This window comes from Neovison vison, chromosome 9, assembly GCF_020171115.1.
Source record: "Neovison vison isolate M4711 chromosome 9, ASM_NN_V1, whole genome shotgun sequence".
NCBI lineage: Eukaryota > Metazoa > Chordata > Mammalia > Carnivora > Mustelidae > Neogale > Neogale vison.
Window position 1 is genome coordinate 50,033,214 of NC_058099.1, and position 18,896 is coordinate 50,052,109.

Here is an 18,896-nt window from a genome sequence, read left to right on the forward strand (position 1 = left end):
AATCATGTGGTCTACAACTTCGTTCAGGTTTTCAAGTGTTTCAAGGATAAACTGATGGATTTGGCCTTCAAAAAACAGTCTATTTCTCTGCCACTGAGTTGAACAACTGGATTAAGAACTGGATTATACATCTAGGAACACTGGAACACAGTGAGTAGGTGTTAAACCCTAGACCAGTTTTTGGACTTTGGATGAAAATGTTGGAAATATTTGTCAGATAATATGCAAGAGCTGGAAAAGGAGAAAGAAGAGAAAGAGAGCTATAGAATATCTCATAATTATGCTGGCATTCTGACCCATGGAACATTGAGGTCTTTCTTAATTAGAATAAACAGTGATGCAATCACTTACTTTAAAGCAAAAACAGCTGAAGCAATATGGTATCTTTCACAAAAGGACAGCAAAGCCTACAGATTAATATTTTTCAATTCTATGTGTCAGATACAGGATACCTAATTGCTTGCTCAGGGATGTAGTATTAATCACATTCTTTGGAAAATTTCTCTCTCTCTCTTTTTTTTAAGCTCACAAAAGCCTATAGCTCTCTTGGGATGTGTGGTTTCCATGCTGGAAAGGTATTAGAAGAGGACTCTCATTTGAACACCAGGTCTGTGAAAAAATAAAAAGACCAGAAGATTTATTTAGGCTTAGAGAGATGGATTGTTTTGCAGAGGTCCCTTTTGGGATGCTTGGAATTAAACTAAGTCCTAGGAAAGTGGAGGAAAAAACAAAAATGGGAAGGATATAACATCAAAATCCTTGGAGAAAAGTTGTTCTAGAATACCTGTACAGTGTCTGGGCTCAGTTTTTGATCTGGTTAAAGAGGAACATGTCAAATTTTCAGCTTCCTGGAAGTTACCAGTAAAAGTGCCTTATGACCTGAGAGTAAGGAACGCATGTCAAGAAGTTCTGGTGTTAAGAGGGAGTGTTAGTTAATACTACATTGAAGGAAAGAAAACCAGGGGCTTAGAGAGACTATAGTTCTTAATGAGTCCAATGAATTTGAAGTACATGACCATGAATGCAGAGACAATATACCTAAATTTGAAGAGATTGGAAATGAACAGGGGTATTGTTATTTCAAATAGATAAAAACAGTCGTGATGTATCCAAATCTCTGACCACATAATCTTACTCGGTTCTACAGTGATAATATTCCTGGTTCTCTCTTCTCTATAAGCACTTTTTCTTAATAATAACCAACAACTACACAACTACCACAGCAACCAGCACTTACTACGTTCCTGCTGTATGCAGGGTATGTTTTATTTGCATTAAATCAAATCTTAGAACTCCTCTTTATTGTCTTCCCACATTTACATTAAAATGAGAAAGATGAGTCTCAGGGAGATTGAGTGACTTGCTCCAAGTCACACAGCTAGGGAAGAGCTGGGATTTGAATTCAGGTCTGCCTTGGCTTGAAAGCTGCCATTCTTTTCATGGTACCAAGCAATGCTGTCAGTTAGCGTTAGTGTTGTGGAGGCACAGGTATTTATTCTTAGTGGTGGCCTTGTACTGCTCTTTTCAGTTTCCTCTTAATTTTTCATTTGAAAGTGGGAAAAAATATGTTTAAAATAAAGAGGCTAACCTGATGTCTAACTCTGATGGCCTAATTGCTTCTCACAGAGATGAGCTGCCATATTCCTTGTTTCTGGTCTTATTAATTCTGGGACCTTTGTTATCATTAGCTCTGGAGATTTATATACCCTAAAATCGTCAGACGTCAGGTTCTTGTTGTCCAGAGATATTGAAAGCTTCAGTTTGATACATTAGAATTTAGTTTTAGGGAGCTAAGCACATCTGGCATATGTAATTTGGGCCTCCTTAAGTTAATAAAGGAAAAGAATGTTCTGAAACAACCTTTTCTTTCTATAGCTACAATGATCCAGTGTTTCTAATTTAATGGAAGGACTTCTCACACTGAAAGGAAAAAGAGAAGACAAAACCTAGTCACCTTGCATAGCAACTGATATCACTGTCACAAAAGAGTCACAGGACAGGGCAAATGTGTGAGTGGGTAATGGATGAACATTAGGTCCATATAAAATCAAAGGAATCAAGAAGACATTTCAAATGCATGGAAAACATCATCAAGTACAAAGAATCTCCCAGTTGATGCATTATGAAATGCCATACGTTTTTCCTCTCAGTTGGGAAAAGGGTAACTTGTGAACCTTGGCTATTCCCCTACTATGTTCTTTGTTCTCCCTGGCGTTGTAGAAACCTCTGCCTCAGACAAGCCAGCAGGGGGTTGGGAGTCAGGCATCCCCTCCTGCTCCTTGGATGCTGGATGATGCCCAGGGTGTAGCTTCATGCTGTTCAGAAAGATGCGTGAACGCATGATCTGTGTCTAATGCTCTAATTGATGTAAATCCAAATCACAATTTTTCTACTATTTTGGAGGCTTAGTACATCTGCTTTTCTCTAGGATGTTCTTTTGAAATTTCTAGAATGGGGACAAACGGAATGGGTACCTCAGCTGCTTTCACAAGGAGAGCTAAGTTGAAAGTTCTAGTGAAGGGTGGACCATGACTGAAAAAGACCCTGTCCTGGCTGAGAAAGTCCTTTTCTCTCATTGGGGCTGCAGCTTTAGAAGGAGGCACATGCATGATCAGGGAGAAATACAAAGGCCTAACCTAAGACCGTAGTGGCAAAGAGGGAAAGAAAGAATCATCTTCAGATGGTATGGAGGTAGAATGCACAAAATTTAATGTCTAACTGGGGGTGTATAGGAGAAGGGGAAATCAGTGTGAATCAAAGTTTTCTGATGTGGCTGGGTGAATAGCCCATTTATTCTACAAGATAGGAAATAAAGAAGATTAAGTAGGTTTCTGGGGCTAGACTGGTCCAGTTTTGGACATGTTGCGCTGGTTGTACCTATGGGATATCCAAATGGTGATGACTAGAAGGCAGCTACATGTATAAAATGCATCAGCAACACTGTCAGCTACTGATATGTGAACAATAGTACTTGAATCCAATTCTCTATTTTCAGTATGTGTATTAACTCTTGCAGGGTTACTAGGGAAAGGCATACAAATGGTTTATCCAGCAGCACTCTAAGGGTTGCAAAAAATAAAGACATCCCTCACTATTGCGCTGCATTTGTACACTGAAATGAAGTGATTTAACCACCCACAGTATCATTTCTCTTGTGAACTGTCTGCTGGTTTGCAGCTTCTTGTCCACATGAGTGTGGCTGGCATCTGGACCGGATTTAAAACAGCTACCAGGCAGACAGAGACAGAGAACAGTGCTCTGGAACCCTTCTTCCATCCAACCTCACTGTCTATCCCATTTTCCTATGTGCATTCTTACTTCCAGCTGCCACAGGGTCATTGAGTCTTAGCTTAAATCAAATGTCCTCTGGCTCTAGGTCCCATGATGAAAAATTTATGGAGTCCTGGACACATTACAAGTTTTACAGCTTTACAGCTGAAATCCTTCAGGTCCTCCTGACCTGCTGAAGGAAAAAAATATGTTTTATTTTATTGTGATTCCCAAACATTCTTCTAGTATGTACATTTCTCCTACAGAATGGATATGTTGCTTCCAGCAATGTGTTTTATATTACCTTTAAGAGTAGGGAAGCTCTGATAGGAGGAAACAGAGAAAACAGAACTTGTAATGGGACATAGGACCAAGTCTATGGATCATTAGTCTGTCTTTCTCTTTGACTGTGAACACCTTATGTGAGTCAATGACTGTACCCTAACTTGTTTCCAAAAACAGTTTCTATCCTCCAACTAATGATGTGCTGATCTTTGTTTTTATTAAATCGTATATGTATATAAACACACAAGAATTTTCTTAGGACCTTAAAAATATCATCTGATCTTGAAAAGTCCAGGATATACCTTGTTACTCATGAATTAAACTTATTCCAGATAATAGAATTTCTAAATCTATACCCAAACCCCAATTCTCTCTCTCTGTTCAGGAGACTATAAGTAACGCTTTGGATATGTCTTGAAAACAAGGTAGCTAGCGGCACTTACCTTGACAATGAAATCTGCTGTGAGTGGTCCAGTCATTCTCAGTATTTCTTTGTCTGGAAATTTCTGGAAGTCGACACTAGAATTGTCCACAAGAAAGGTGCCTGTCGAGCTGAGACTGTTTTCACCTTTAGCCCCCTGCAGGGTTTTGGTTTCCAGATCTACAAGTTCAAACACATGTAAAGGGGAGGAAGATGTTCCCAGGGCTGCCCCAGACCACACGCAAGCATGTTTCATAAAACAGTCTACAGCTATGTAAGGGAGAAGTACCATCCTTTATAGGACTGATGCCGTTGAAATTGGGATAGAACCAAAATTTATGGGGGCCTCGATCACAGAGGAATTTACGTTGCAAGTGAAATTATTTTAAAACTCATTAGCCAAGTGTTCAAGGCTCCCAGTCCAGAAATCTTTGACTACCCGACGATCACATTAGGGTAGCCCACATTCCCACCATCCTATTCCTTAACTAAACCACTCCTGTACATATCTTACTGATTTTGGTCTCTAAGGGTCTCTGTCTAGAATACCCTCCAGTTTTCTTTTTGATCTGTGAGATTCAGGGTACCTCGCAGAGTTCCTCTCAGCACCTGTGTGAGTTAATAGCCATGTATTACCTTGTGTGTATTTGTACTATCTGCTCTCTTACCATGTGTGTGCTGTGGCTCACCGTGAAGAAATGATAGTAATGAGGACAAAGAAGTCAGCGTTCTTTTTAGTTCACTCTCTTTTTAAAGTCTTGTTGGGTACCTACTATAGTATTATGTGCATATATGATATTTTGTTACGTGCCAAAGAGAAAAAGAACTTCTTGATTCCTGGAGCATTCCAATCTGAATTTGGCCAATGATAAAGGTGATGAAATCTTTTTTTTGGAGGAAATGTGAGCAAGCTGGGAATGACGGTAATTACACTGTGTATTTCAGAGCAGGTTAAATGCTCATGTGATCGAGAAATGATTTAAAACAACTGACCACTGTATGAAGAGGGACAGACTAAGTCTAAAGGTTTTTAAACTTGCATAAGAATCTTTAGCTTTGGGAGTGCCTGGGTGGCTCAGTGGGTTAAAGCCTCTACCTTCGGCTCAGGTTATGATCTCAGGGTCCTGGGATTGGGCCCCACATCGGGCTCTCTGCTCAGCAGGGAGCTTGCTTCCCCTGCCCCCTGCTTCTGCCTGCCTCTCTGCCTATTTGTGATCTCTATTTATTTATTTATAAATAAATAAACTCTTAAAAAAAAATCCTTAGCTTTGCAGAAGGATATAGGGTCAGGTGAGCCTCTGGGTCTCCTACCCCACATTCAACCAGAATGACTCCCTTCTTCTGTGTCTTACAGATTGGGGATCTAGGATAGTTTTAGGACCTCTGGAGGTGCTAAATTATTCCAAGTGTTGTCTTTTTCAAGCTGGAATACCAACAGATAAAGAATGTTGGTGTCCAATGAAATGCCCACGACCCTCAAATGAAGTCTATGTAGCCCTTTTTCTGGAGTAGGTCAGGCTCCATCCCCCTGACCTAGAGAAGAGAGGTCCTCACAGAAGAACATGAGCAACACCAAGAAGGAACAGGAGGGGAAACCACAGCTGTTGTCATCAGAGCAAAGCCAACATCATGGGGTCTCCGTCCTCTAGCCTTCATTCTTCAAGCCACCTTATGTGTATGTGTACTCATTTGCAGATATATCTCCAAGACATAAATCAACTTAGTTTTGGAAAAATCCTGAAGGTCTAAGTCTGATCTGAGCAATTGATTCAGTTTTATCACCAGATCTCCCAGCTGTACTTCCCAAGGTACTTCTGGTTGAAAATAAGTTGGGGCTGGACCAGACTGCCTGCCTAGTCTTTTTCTGGTTTGGCCCCAAATATTTCAGGTTAGTCCCATATTAGACCAGCTTCTGAGAGTTAAGTGCAAAGGGTTGCAAGAGAAATAGGGTGTCATTTATTAACATATTCATTTTACATTATGTATTATATTATATTCCAGATACACAAGACAAAAATTTCTTGAGTTCCATGTATGTTGTCAACAGGACGTCTGTTGGGGGGAAAAATTCCATTTTGCTTTCCATCATTTACAAATATCATCTGCCACTTCACCTACTGAGTTCTTGGGACAATTAGAGCAAATGAGGCTCAGTCTTTAGCTTCTTAGTGATCACATTAATTAGGAAAACTGGGAGGCTCATACATTTATAAAAATGAATTTTCATTTCAATCTATACTTTGGGGGTCTTTCTTCTGCATGGAGGAGTCAGTACCCTACTTGGTGATGATCTCTGCCTGGAAGTTTTATTCTGAGCAGGCCCGTCACTGCTCAGAAAAATACTGTTTTTGAGTGGGGTTGTTACACGAGCAGTTACCTCTGTCCAATCCTCCAGGGGGGAAGCAAATCATTTGAATGGTGATAGTGTACACACATATATCATCCCTTGACATGTGAACATTATATTTTGGGGGGTTGTTCAGGGTTAGAAAAGAGCCTGGATCCATATAAGGTGACATATCAGCATCTTCTGGCTTTGCCTGAACTGCACCTTATTCCTTCCCTTCACGTGACCCCTCAAATCCAGCCTCTCCCATGAAATGTATTTATTTTTATTTTTAGAAAGACTATAGTAGGCTATCTGAACTTTCACAGGCTCCAATTTATCTTCCTCTTGTTTGTCTTTCTGGAATGATTTCATTTATAATCCAATTGCCAAAAGATAATGCTTGCTACCTAAATTGGTTTTCTAGGCATGTGTGTGGGAGGGGAGAAATTACAGAAGATGATAGATGGCTCTTTAGAAATCCAGGAACAGTCACAGCAGAGGAGATCAGAAATGCTCAAGGGACCAGCTGAAGTCAAGCCTTTCAGTGAAACTGAATTTTGTAGAAAATACAATGTATCCTCTTATACCCCTTCCCTGGTTTGTGGCCTCTAATTGTCTGCTGGTAATTTACAGGTCTACCTCTAAACAATAGTAAATGCTAATAATAAACAAAAAGAAAATATGTAGCTGTGTACTACCACCTTGGCAGGAGTGAAGATATCAATTCTTTCTAAATTCTGGTGGGGCCATGCTACCATTTGATCTTTAGGGTTGTGATTACCCATTAATCCTGAATCCCAATAGCTATCTTCAGTATATGAGGGCTTTGTATTGTCTTTAATACATGGAATGTTTAATCATACCACTATGGCTTTCTTTAAATGTCCAGTTAAGGCTGTCTGGTGCTTCTATGACCCCTGAATTGATAAAATAATAGAACATGAGAATAGGAAGAAAGAATGAAGGTGAGGGAGGGAAGGTTGGAAGGAAGAAGGAAAAAAAAGGAGAGGCAAGGCAAGAGAAAGACTGAGACTGATTGGAGAGGAAGAAGAGAGAGAATGAGAAATAATATTCACAAAAGCTAAACATGTGCTTGACTCATGAAAAACCTATTGGGAGCGTCTATTTTGTATTTTTCAGGATGAGTGTGGTTAAAGATAATTACCCTGAGGTTTCTGCTATCTCATCAAGCAGCCAAAAGATAAACAGAAGCACTCAAAATATCATATTATGATAGAGTGGAAGGATTTGCACTTCTGTATTTTAATCTCCTCTGGGAACAAAAAATAATAGTGACTAAAATTCTCAATACCCAAAAGAAAACAACTGAGCTTACTTACACAAGTGATCAGGTCCTTTTAAGACGAGGCGAATATGTCTGCTTCCATAAGGAACAGCGACCACAGTATCATCCACTAGAGAGAAACAAAGGGGTATCTTAAAGGCACATAATTTGATACAAAATCATCAATTAGCTACTATATAAATTCACTGACTTATACACTCCCCCAAAGGACAATCATCTTTTAAGTGTTTGAAATAGCAAGACCAGTATTTGGGAATCAAAATGTCCATTTCCCTCAAAATAAAACATGCCAATGAAGCTGGTCACTAGTTAACTTATGGGGGACCTGACCTTTTAAAATACATATATGTAAATTTTGATATATTGAGAAATGAATTTATAAGTTTCCATTTCTGATTTTAAAACCTGGTTTTACATTACTAAACTTCTCCAGATTCTGAAAATGAAAATAAACTTGAATAGTCAAAGGATGACTGTATTATATAAGATCTGAATTTCTTTCTAGCAAAGTAACTATCTTGGATTATTCGGAAAAATAAGAACAGGAAAAATCATCTTTGTTCGTATTTGTTAAATCTCTCAAGGGTGGAAATCATGCCTCCCAGTTCTTTAATATCCTTCACCCTATCTACATGTAATATTATATATAGTAAGTGTTACAGGAATGGTTATGAACTTTTCCCCTCACATACCCTCTCTGCTTGAAAATTATTATTATTATTTTCTGCTTGAAAATTAAAAAAAAAAACAACTTTTTTTTTTTAAGTGCTGAATCACAGCCAGATTTAGAAATGGATTACTTTCACTCTACTTGCAAATTGAGATTCAATTCACTGGAAGCAGAACCTACTTATTTTTTTTTTTTTAATTAGAGGTATATTCTATATTCAAACACATCCCAGGCATTCTCACTTGTGACATCTGTGACAACAATACCTCTAATTTACCTGCCACTGAAGAGTTTCACTTTCTAAATTCACCATTTACTCCTTCACCCAAAGCTTGTGACATAGGCAAAGAGGATGCTACAATCTCCATTTCATGATGATGAAACAGAGCCTCTGAGAAGTACAGGGAGAGGCCCATGGTCAAAAAAGAGGAGGGCATTCCAGAAGGAAAGGAAAAAAGCGGGCACTTTAAATTCACCAGCATATTCAGAAGCTCTGTGGGATTCTTCGCTTCACACATATTTTTCTGATATTATACATTTCATGCTCTCATTGGAAAAATTTTGTTTCCATAAGAGTAATCCTAAAAGATAACCCAATGTTCTGAGACTTAGCATTATCTTTCTTTAGGAGAGTCTGATTTCTACAAATGAATCTCAGAAGTTCCCTAACTTCTCTGATCTTTAGTTTCCTCATTTGTAAGACAGGGAAAACCACACTTGCCTCACAATATTGTTGTAAAAAGATACAGATATTGATATCAATATATAGATGTATAGCCTGGAACACAGGAGGCATTTTGTAAATATTACTTTCCTCCTTCTCTTCCAAATCTCCTTAAGGACAGGAACTGAAAGACTGTTTATTTTTACAATGATTTTAAACCCTCCAACACAGCCAGTTGAATGAGAAAGAAAAATCATATGCTCTCAATTCTTTCCCTAAAGAGGTTACATTTACCAAGTTCTCTCCAATGTTGAATATTCCACTCACACTACAACCTTGTCGCGGTTTTTAATGTCATACATTGTTGAAGGAAAGGCTGAATCTCAGAGAGCCAAGACTGTGGCTGTAAGCACAAAACATGTAAGGAGAATATTGAAAAGGAACAAAAAGTGTTCAGACTGGGCCCATAGAGCTTTAAATGTCTTGCATAAAGACATGGATTTTTAAGTTTACAAAAGAAACTCAAAGCAGTTAAAACAATGGGATTTCTGGAAATAGAAAGTCTTTGTTTATCCACAGGTCAAATAAAGTGCAAGTAAAAGGGAAGCTTTCTGTTTGGCTCTGCAAGGCTCAGCGGCAGGCTTCTGACCCACACACAACTCAGGCGGCCTCCCTCTTGTTCTGGTGAGAAGCCACTTGTATTCCACTTACTGGGGCATTAACCCTAACTTCTGGCTGATGTGTTAACTTGGTATGCTCCCCAGGGAAGATGGGGAGAAACCCAGAAGGGTGTTGGGGGAAGAGGCTAGGATGGAGACAGGAGATGGGGCTAGAATGGAATGTCTCTTGATGCTCCCTGCACTTGCCTAAGTCACAGTGAAACAGGGAACATCTCAAGCTGGTGCAGACTTGAAAAGTCCAGCACAAGGCACAGGAAGTATGAAGAGTCATGGTCTGTTTTTTTGTGGTTCTGTAAAAGGTTGATGGACAAGTGACAGCTCATCAGGCAATCGGCAAGTTCATGTCTTTCTTCCACAAATATTTTTTGAGTGTCTCCTAGTGTCAGGCTCCCTCCTAGGTACCAGAGATTCAGTGTCCAAAAAGGCCAGTCAAGCAACAGCCCTGCAAAATGGTCCAAGAAAAAGGGACCCAAGATAAAAAACAAGGGAAAATATCACATGCTCTGCCCTGCTCATGGAAATCCATAAAGCACATTGGTTTCTTAGAAACCCTGAACTGGGGGCGCCTGGGTGGCTCAGTTGGTTGGGTGACTGCCTTTGGCTCAGGTCATGATCCTGGACTCCCGGGATGGAGTCCCACGTCGGGCTCCCAGCTCACTGGGGAGTCTGCTTCTTTCACTGACCTCTCTCCTCTCATGCTCTCTCTCTTTCTCTCAAATAAATTTAAAAAAATCTTAAAAATAAAAAAGAAAAAGAAAAAGAAACCCTGAACCCAAGAACTTCATTTCATTCTATGTAACCCAGGGTATCCCCAAAGAGTTTACCCAGGGAATTTTTATTAACACTGTTAACACAGTGTTATCTCAAAATGTAATTTAAGAAGTGGTGATCTTAATTTGACAGAAAGATAGGAAAAAAAATTGATATTATATTCTGCATGTTGATAAAAAGCCACTCTTTCGTTGGATATGTCTTAATAATTGTCTTACTGGGGAGTCTGGCTTTATCACCCATTTCTTTAGTGATTAATTCAATAGGTTCAGTTGGTGGGGCAGAAGGGTATACCCTCTTTCATTGGACCTCACATTCCTGAGGGTGCCCTTTCCACAAAGACACACTGCTCTATGACAAAGGGCATCTGGCCTAATCTATTCTGGCTTTGTTGACAGGACCATGATGCCAGTTGTCAGGACTATTTCTAGGTTCTTAGTCAGCAATTCTGGAAGACTTGCTTCAGAGATCAGGTAACATCTTTCTTAATTAAATCGACAAGCTTTCCATGAGAATCATAAATGCTGTCATTTCACCAATAACGGTTGCAAATGTCTTTTCTTAAGAAAATTGTTGTAAAGATTCTACCTAAAATATTTCCTCAAATAATGTACAGCTATATGTATATTCCACAGCTTTCTATTGAATATTTTTGTTTTTCAGTCTCATCATATGTAGACTTTTTTGTGTCATTCATTGCTGTAACACAAAAAGGTCATAATGATAATTTTTGAAGAGACAGGATTTCCTATTCTGATATCTGAGCTTGCCCTATTGTTAGACCTGTTGATGTGTATGTTTTTAGTCTTCCCTCTGCATCTATGAGACTGGTAATTTTTTTAAACAAAAGTGTCATCATTAATGTGGTTGGCTATGTATAAAAATAGCAATACATACAGTCGCCAATCTTGAGGAGGTTTTCATAGTATATTTTTTATCTTCATGCTAACTTTATTACCTTACAATGTATCCAATGAAATAAGGTGAAGCTGAGGATTTGAGTCCTTCAACTTCTCCCCATCGAGGTTGTGGGTCATTACACAATGGAGAACTCATACCCAAGAGGCGAAACAAGATCGATCTTCCTCAACGGTTGGAAACTTCATCCTTACAGTCATCCAGGCCAAAAAACTTTGGAGCCAACCTTGACTTCATATTTATATCTAATCAGTTAGAAAATCCTATTGCCACAAGAGTCAAAATACCAGATTTCACAGACTCTAAGACAAACGATCTCTCACATTCTAATATATGTGAAATCAGATATTAGCCCACAACCAATGCTGACTTATATTCTTTCTTGCTGAGGCAGTAATCCTGTCACAGTTATCTTTGCCTGCATAGTTGCTAACAGCAAAGTTGTTAACATAGTTAACTAAGTTGCTAACACCAAAGCGACCAGTATCAAACTTGCAAAATGGGTGTCAGCAGCTTGGAAGAAGATTCTAGGATAACAGGGGGACACCCTTATTGGAACTAAACAGTTGTGAGGGTTTTAGGGAGATGAGGAAAGAGAAGTGCTTAATAACACTGCCAAAGTCAGAGTCAAAAGCTAGTTACATAGTTGCAAACCTGAATTAAGAGCCCAGCATCAAGATTTCTCTTTCCTGACAAATAGATTAATAGCGCCCAGACTTAGTTTTCTTCCTGGAAACAACCACAAGTCAGAAAATTATATAAAACCATGGTTTTCAAGATGTTGGACATCAGGCAAAGAAGGGCAGCAATCCGTGAGAATCAGGAAAAAAGGTAGGTAAGTGTTAACACTGCCACAGCTTCCTGCTTTGATAGATTTTCCTGGCTGCATCTCAGGAGGTAGGAAACCCAAGCCTGGAGGATTCCTTGAGCTGAGACAAAGTTGAGAATCCAAGAAGATGAATGTTATATAGTATAACTTTATTCTGTATGTTCAAAAACTTAAGTACATACGTACAAAAATCTTCAGGCCCAGAGAATTTTCAATGGTGAATGCTACCAAGCATTTGAAGAAGAAATAACATCAATTTTATACAATTCTCCAAAAAAAAAAAAAAACCAGAGAAATCACTTCCCAAATCATTGTATGAATTAGCATTACACTGCTACCAAAAACTAGTGAAGATGGTATAAGAAAAGAATCCTACATGTAGAGAAAGGGGAACCCTCCTATACTGTTGGTGCAACCATGCTGGAAAACAGCATGGAGGTTCCTCAAAAAGTTGAAAATAGAGCTACCCCATGACCCAGCAATTGCACTACTAGGTATTTACCCCAAAGATACAAATGTAGTGATCTGAAGGGGCACGTGCACCTGAATGTTTATAGCAGCAATGTCCACAATAGGCAAACTTAGGAAAGAGCCTAGATGTCCATAAACAGATGAATGGCTAAAGATGATGTGGTATATATATACATATAATGGAATACTATGCAGCCATCAAAACCCACAAAATCTTGCCATTTTCAAAGACATGGATGGAACTAGAGGGTATTATGCTAAGCATAATAAGTCAATAAGAGAAAGACAATTACCATATGATCTCACTGATATGAGGGATTTGAGAAACAAGACAGAGGATCATAGGGAGGGAAAAATGAAACAAGATGAAACCAGAGAGGTAGACAAACCATGAGACCTAATCTCAGGAAACAAACTGAGGGTTGCTGGAGGGAAGGGAGGTGGGAGGAATGGGATGGCTGGGGGATGGACACTGGGGAGGGGACGGGCTATGGTGAGTGCTGTGAATTGTGTAAGAGTGATGAATCACAGGCCTGTACCCCTGAAACAAATAATACATTAAATGTTTATTAAAAACATTTTTAAAAAGGATCCTACAGACAACTATCTCTCATGACCATAGATATAAAAAACCCTCAGAAAAACACCAGCAATTCAAATCCAGTAATCTATATAAGGAATAATACGTTATGACCAAGCACAGTTTATCCCAGGAAAACAAGGCTGATTCTTTATTTGAAAATCAATTAAAGTTAACCATCACAATAAAAGTCTAAGGAAGAAAAGCCATATGAACACAATCACTTGAAGCAGAAAAAGCATGATAAAATTCAACATTCATTCATTATAGTAACTCTCAGCATATTAGGAATGAAAAAGAACTTCCTTAATGTGATAAAGGACAGCTAACTTCACACTCAGTGGTGAGAAACTGAATGCTTTCCCTCTTAAAACTAGAAGTGAGATAAGGATATCCACAATTGCCTTGTCTATTCTTTTCTTTTTTTTTTGCCTCTTCTATTCAGTATCATATTAGACATGCTTGCCAGTGCTATGAGGTCATAAAAATAAATAAGTGGTTTACAATTTTAAAAGGAAGAAGTAAAGCCACCCTTATTTGTAAAACAAGATGATAGTTTATGTAGAAAATCCCCAAATTCTCAGAACAAATAACTGAGTTAGCAAGTTTGCAAAATACACAGCCAACACTTAAAAATAAACTAGCAATATAGAATTGGATATTTAAATAAAAAATAAAATGTCAGTGCAATAGGGCAAGAAATAAGAGGTACAAGTTTTTTTGTTTTTTTTTTTTTTAAGATTTTATTCATTCACCTGACAGAGAGAGATCACAAGTAGGCAGAGAGGCAAGGCAGGCAGAGAAAGAGAGAAGCAGGCTCCCCGCTGAGCAGAGAGCCCGATGCGGGACTCGATCCCAGGACCCTGAGATCATGACCTGAGCCGAAGGCAGCAGCTTAACCCATTGAGCCACCCAGGTGCCCCAAGAAATAAGAGGTACAAGTTTAACGAAAGTACAAGGATATGTACTCTGAAAACCAATAAAGCCCTATGAAAGGAATGAGAGAAGACCTAAAGAAATGGATAGCCATGAAGTGCTCATAGGTTAAGTGACTTAACATAGTAAAGATGCCCATTCCCCATGGGTCAATCTATAGAATTAACAAAATTGTAAATCAAAATTTCAGCAATATTTTTTATTAATAGGGACAAGTAGATTGAAAAATTTATATGGAAGGGCAAAGAAATTAATATAGAATAGCCAAATGAGTTTCAAAAGAAGCGTAGAGTTGGAAGCATCAAACTATTTTAAGACTTCCCTTAAAGCTATAGTGACCAAGACAATGTTGTATTGGTGAAGGACTGACACACAGATCAGACTAGAGAGTCCAAGAAAAGACCCATGCAGAAATGGCCAATGGACTTTTGACAAAGTTTTAAAGGCAATTTAAGAGAGTAAAGGACATCTTTTCAGCAAATGAGGCTGGAAGAGTTGGACATCGTTATACCTCTCCCACAAAAGAATTAACCTAGATATATCTTATAATACTGAGATATACCTTATATAAAAATTAACTGAAAATTGGTCATTGATATAAAAGCTTAAATATAAAACTGTAACAATTTTAGGAGGAAATATAGGAGAAGATTGATGACCTGGGATGAGGCAAGTTCTTATGTACAGTGTTAAAGGCACAGTCCTAGCAAGAAAAAAACTGATGACGGGTCTTCATCAAAATCAGAAGTTTTTGCTCTATGAAAGCTAATATGAAGTCAGTTTTGGGGAACAAAAATGTACCTATGGAGAGAAAATATTTTCGAATCACACATCTGACCAAGAACATGTACCCAGAATGCATTGAGAATTCTCAAAACTGAATGGTAGGAAATCAAATGCATATAAAAACTGGGCAAAGGACATGAACCAACACTACCCCAAAGAAGAAATAAGCACTTCCATATTGGGCAGTATAATTTTACTCTCTTGCTCCGCTAAAGATGACCATGTTCTAATCCTCAGAACCTATGAAAACATTATGTTAAGGAGGAATTGCAATTGCTGATGAAACTAAGACTGGTAATCAGCAGAATTTAAAGAGATTATCTTGGATGATCTGGGTGGGCCCAACATAATAACGAGGATTCTTTAAACGGGGAGAGGTAGAAGAGGAGACAGAGGTTGAAGAGGATCTAAAGATTTTACACTGCAGACTCCAAAGATGCCAAGGAACATAGATAACCTAACAGAAGCTAGAAAGGCCAAATCAAAGAAAATCAATTACCCCCTAGGACTTCCAGGCCCGCTCAACACTGTGAATTCACCTAACAATACCCATTTCAGAGTTCTGACCCTCCAGAACCATAAAATAATGCGTTGCTTTGAGACACTAAGTTTGTGGCAATTTGATACAGCAGCAACTGGAGACTAATACAACATGAAAAGATATTCAACATCCTTAGTCATCAGGAAAATGCAAATTAAAACAATGATGACATATGATTATGTAACAATTAGTATGGTTAAAAGAAAAAAAAATTGACAATATCAAGTGATGGAAAGAATGTGGAACAAGTGAAACTCTTACACATTGCTGGTAGAAAAGCAAAATAGTAAATTACTCTCAAAAAAAGTCTAGCAGTTTCTTAAAATATCAAATATGTATCTACCATATGATCTAGATGTTCAACTCCCAGGAATTTATCTAAGAGGTATGAAAAGCACAGGTCCATACAAAAATGTGTACATGAACGTTCATAGCAGCTTTATTTATAAGACCTCCCAAGTGAAAACAACTCAAATGCCTGTCAGCAGGTGCATGAATAAACAAACTGTGGTACGTCCATACACTGGAATTTCTATACAGCAATAAAATAAAATAAACTACTGATACATGCTACATTAATGAATCTCAAAATAATTATGGTGAATAAAAGAAGCCATTTGGACTATAGTATGTACTATATAATTCCATTTATGTAAAATTCTAGAAAATGTAGTTAAATCCATAATGATAAAAAGATCAGTGGTTGCCAGGGGGCAGGGCTGGCAGAGCAGAAGGACACAACAAAACTTTTGGGATGAGGGGTATGTTTTTTTCACAGGTGTATGCATATGTAAAAATTCACAAATTTATGAATCCAGTCTATTGTATGTCATCTATACCTCAATACAGCTGTTAAAAAAAAAAAAAGAGTTCAGTACCAATGTATTTTATTTCTTTTGTGAATTCTTTTTACAATTCTGTATTACAGGTACCCCCACGACATATGGAAATTCAGCTCAAAATAATTAAAAAGAAATTACAGTTTGAAATCTCAATGTGGTTTTGATTCGAATTTCCCTGATGGCTAATGATGATGAACATTTTTTCATGTGTCTGTTAGCCATTTGCATGTTTTCTTTGGAGAAGTATCTGTTCATACCTTCTGACCATTTTTTGACATGATAATCTGTTTTTGGGTGTTGAGTTTCAGACGTTTTTTATAGATCTTGAGAAAAAGTTTTTTGTCAGTTTGTTTACCAATTTAATAACATTTTGGGTCTTTTGTATGTATGAATAATCCATGCTTTAAAGAAAATCTAAATCTAAAGTAGATCTTTAAAAACTATCACATAAAAGCCCTAAGAGGTCAGGAGGTTTTGTGTCAGCATTTCTTAATTTCAGTGGCAGCTTTTGTTTCTTCCATAGTGGTGCATAAAATAATAGCCCATCGTTCAATCAGTGAGGTCTTAGATTCACGGAAATGCAGTACAGAATCACCTCCACCACCGCTGCCCATAGTCCAAGCCATCATCTTCCCAGGGCTGGCTCACCATAACAGCCTCTTCGTCAGGAGACCAACTGACTGAGACCAACTATAGGCTATTCTCAACACAGTACATAGAGTATTCCTTCTGAAAATAAATCAAGTCATTCCTCTGTTCAAAATCTTCCCATGACTTCTCATCTCATTCTGACTAAAAGCCAAAACCCTTACAAAATCCTACAATATCTTTGCCATTCTTCATCCCACCTTGCAACCAATCCTGCCTTCGTCATTTCCTGTAGGCTTCTTTAAACTGACGTTAAGTCACATGAGCTTCTTTGCACTTCAGGAAATATGTTGAGATTTGCGTTTACCAAGGGCCTTTGTATTTGCCTCTATGACTGGAATTCCCTTTCCTTTGACTTTTGCGTGGTGACCTTGGCCTCAGTTCAGATGCCATCTTAGCAGTCAGTGAGTCCTTGTATTTTACCAATCTATGTAGTATTGCAACTCCCTGTAACACTGTTGCTGGCAGCCCAGCCTTATCTCCTATTCTTCTTCCCTGCTTTACTTTTTCCCCAAGACTTCTTTCACCATATGGAAACACATTTTATTTAGTTTTTTGTTTGGTCTGTTTTTTTGTCTGTCTGTCCCCGAGGAGTTTTAAGATATCCAGGTGATTTCAAAACACACAAATTCATATGAGAGTTTCGCAAAGCTGGAGACATTAAATTGATAGCAAATAGACTGGCTCTAGTTCTAAGTATATTGCATATACTTGGAAAATATGTAATGGGGTGTAAGCCAGTACAATTTGCAAGAGAGTGAGCCTTTAATTTCAAGAATCAAAAGTTAATGTTAGTTAAATTTATTCTCTTTTGTTGCTTTTGGGCTGGGGAAGTTGAAAGGAAGTGACCAGGAAAGATGGAAAGATTGAACGCTATCAGTGGACAGCCTTTTCCTTTAAAAGTGGGGAGGGGGGAAGTGTGCTTTGATCTAGCTCTCTTTCTTGTCTGTATTTGTATTAGGCAATTACACCATCTTTTGATACAAAGATGGTTTCTTTTTTATTTGCCAGCAAATGGCAGCATTGGATAAGTTCCTCCTACTTTTCTTTTTCCTTCTGGCACTTCCCACCATGGTCTTTCTCCACTCTTCTGTTTTCTGTTTCCCCAAGGCTTGATAACATTAAAAAAAAAAAAAAAGAAAAGAAAAGAAATCTTGGATGTAAGTTCAGAAGAAAATGAGTTCAATGTGGGGAATCTTAGTGCTAGGGGTTCGTAAAGAGCACGTGGTTGGCTCACAGTGTCTTTTGGCAGAGTAGAGGGGAGAGAACTGGCATAGGTCCACCGGGCCTTCATGGGTGGAGCATTGCTCACCTGGCCAGCACCCTGGACCCCGCAGAGTGGTCTATTCTTCCCTGCTTGGGGGTCACCTCACAGTCTGTAAATGTAGAGCAGAAGATTCTTCTGGGGTGGAGAAAACATAAGCGAGGCACTTTATTCAGCATCTGCTATAGATTGTGGTGAGGTGTGTGTGTATGTTGGGCTTTATTGAGATAAATCATTTTGTCACGAGGCGTCATCAGCACTAAGGTAAATGAATCAATTGCACTTTGTCCTTATGGATAATCATCAGGTTGTGCATTATATAATTTACCTACTCTCTTAGAGCTCTTTTTATTGAAACATCTATTTGCAGATCTGGGGAGGACTTATGGCTCTTCATTTGCTTTGGTTTGTTCTTTCAGAGCTTCTCCACATTATTTCAGCAATTGAGGCCCCAGAGGTCTCTGATGACTGACCCCCCCCCCATACCTATCCAGGCAGAGTGTTCAGGGAGAGAACATGAGTGGGAATGTAGGGAGGGTCCCTTACCCCTAAGCCCACTATACAGCAGTTACGGCACAAAAGGAAGCCATCCCCTTTATCTGTGCCTAGCAGAAATTCCTAGATTCCTAAATAATGAACATTGATTCACTTACATGACATAAATAATTAGCAAGATTTGACCTCT

At 38.5% G+C, this 18,896-nt stretch overlaps 1 protein-coding gene across 1 annotated transcript in view; it reads right to left on the reverse strand.

The window, feature by feature from the left end:
• ADAMTSL1 (ADAMTS like 1) overlaps window positions 1–18,896 on the reverse strand; it is a 390,585-nt gene that overhangs the window by 238,187 nt on the left and 133,502 nt on the right. The window contains exons 7-8 of the mRNA XM_044265608.1: window positions 7,646–7,720; window positions 3,999–4,156 (exon numbers count right to left, since the gene is read on the reverse strand). Of these exons, the coding sequence (XP_044121543.1) occupies window positions 3,999–4,156; window positions 7,646–7,720 (233 nt within the window). The remainder of the gene's footprint in view (window positions 1–3,998; window positions 4,157–7,645; window positions 7,721–18,896) is intronic.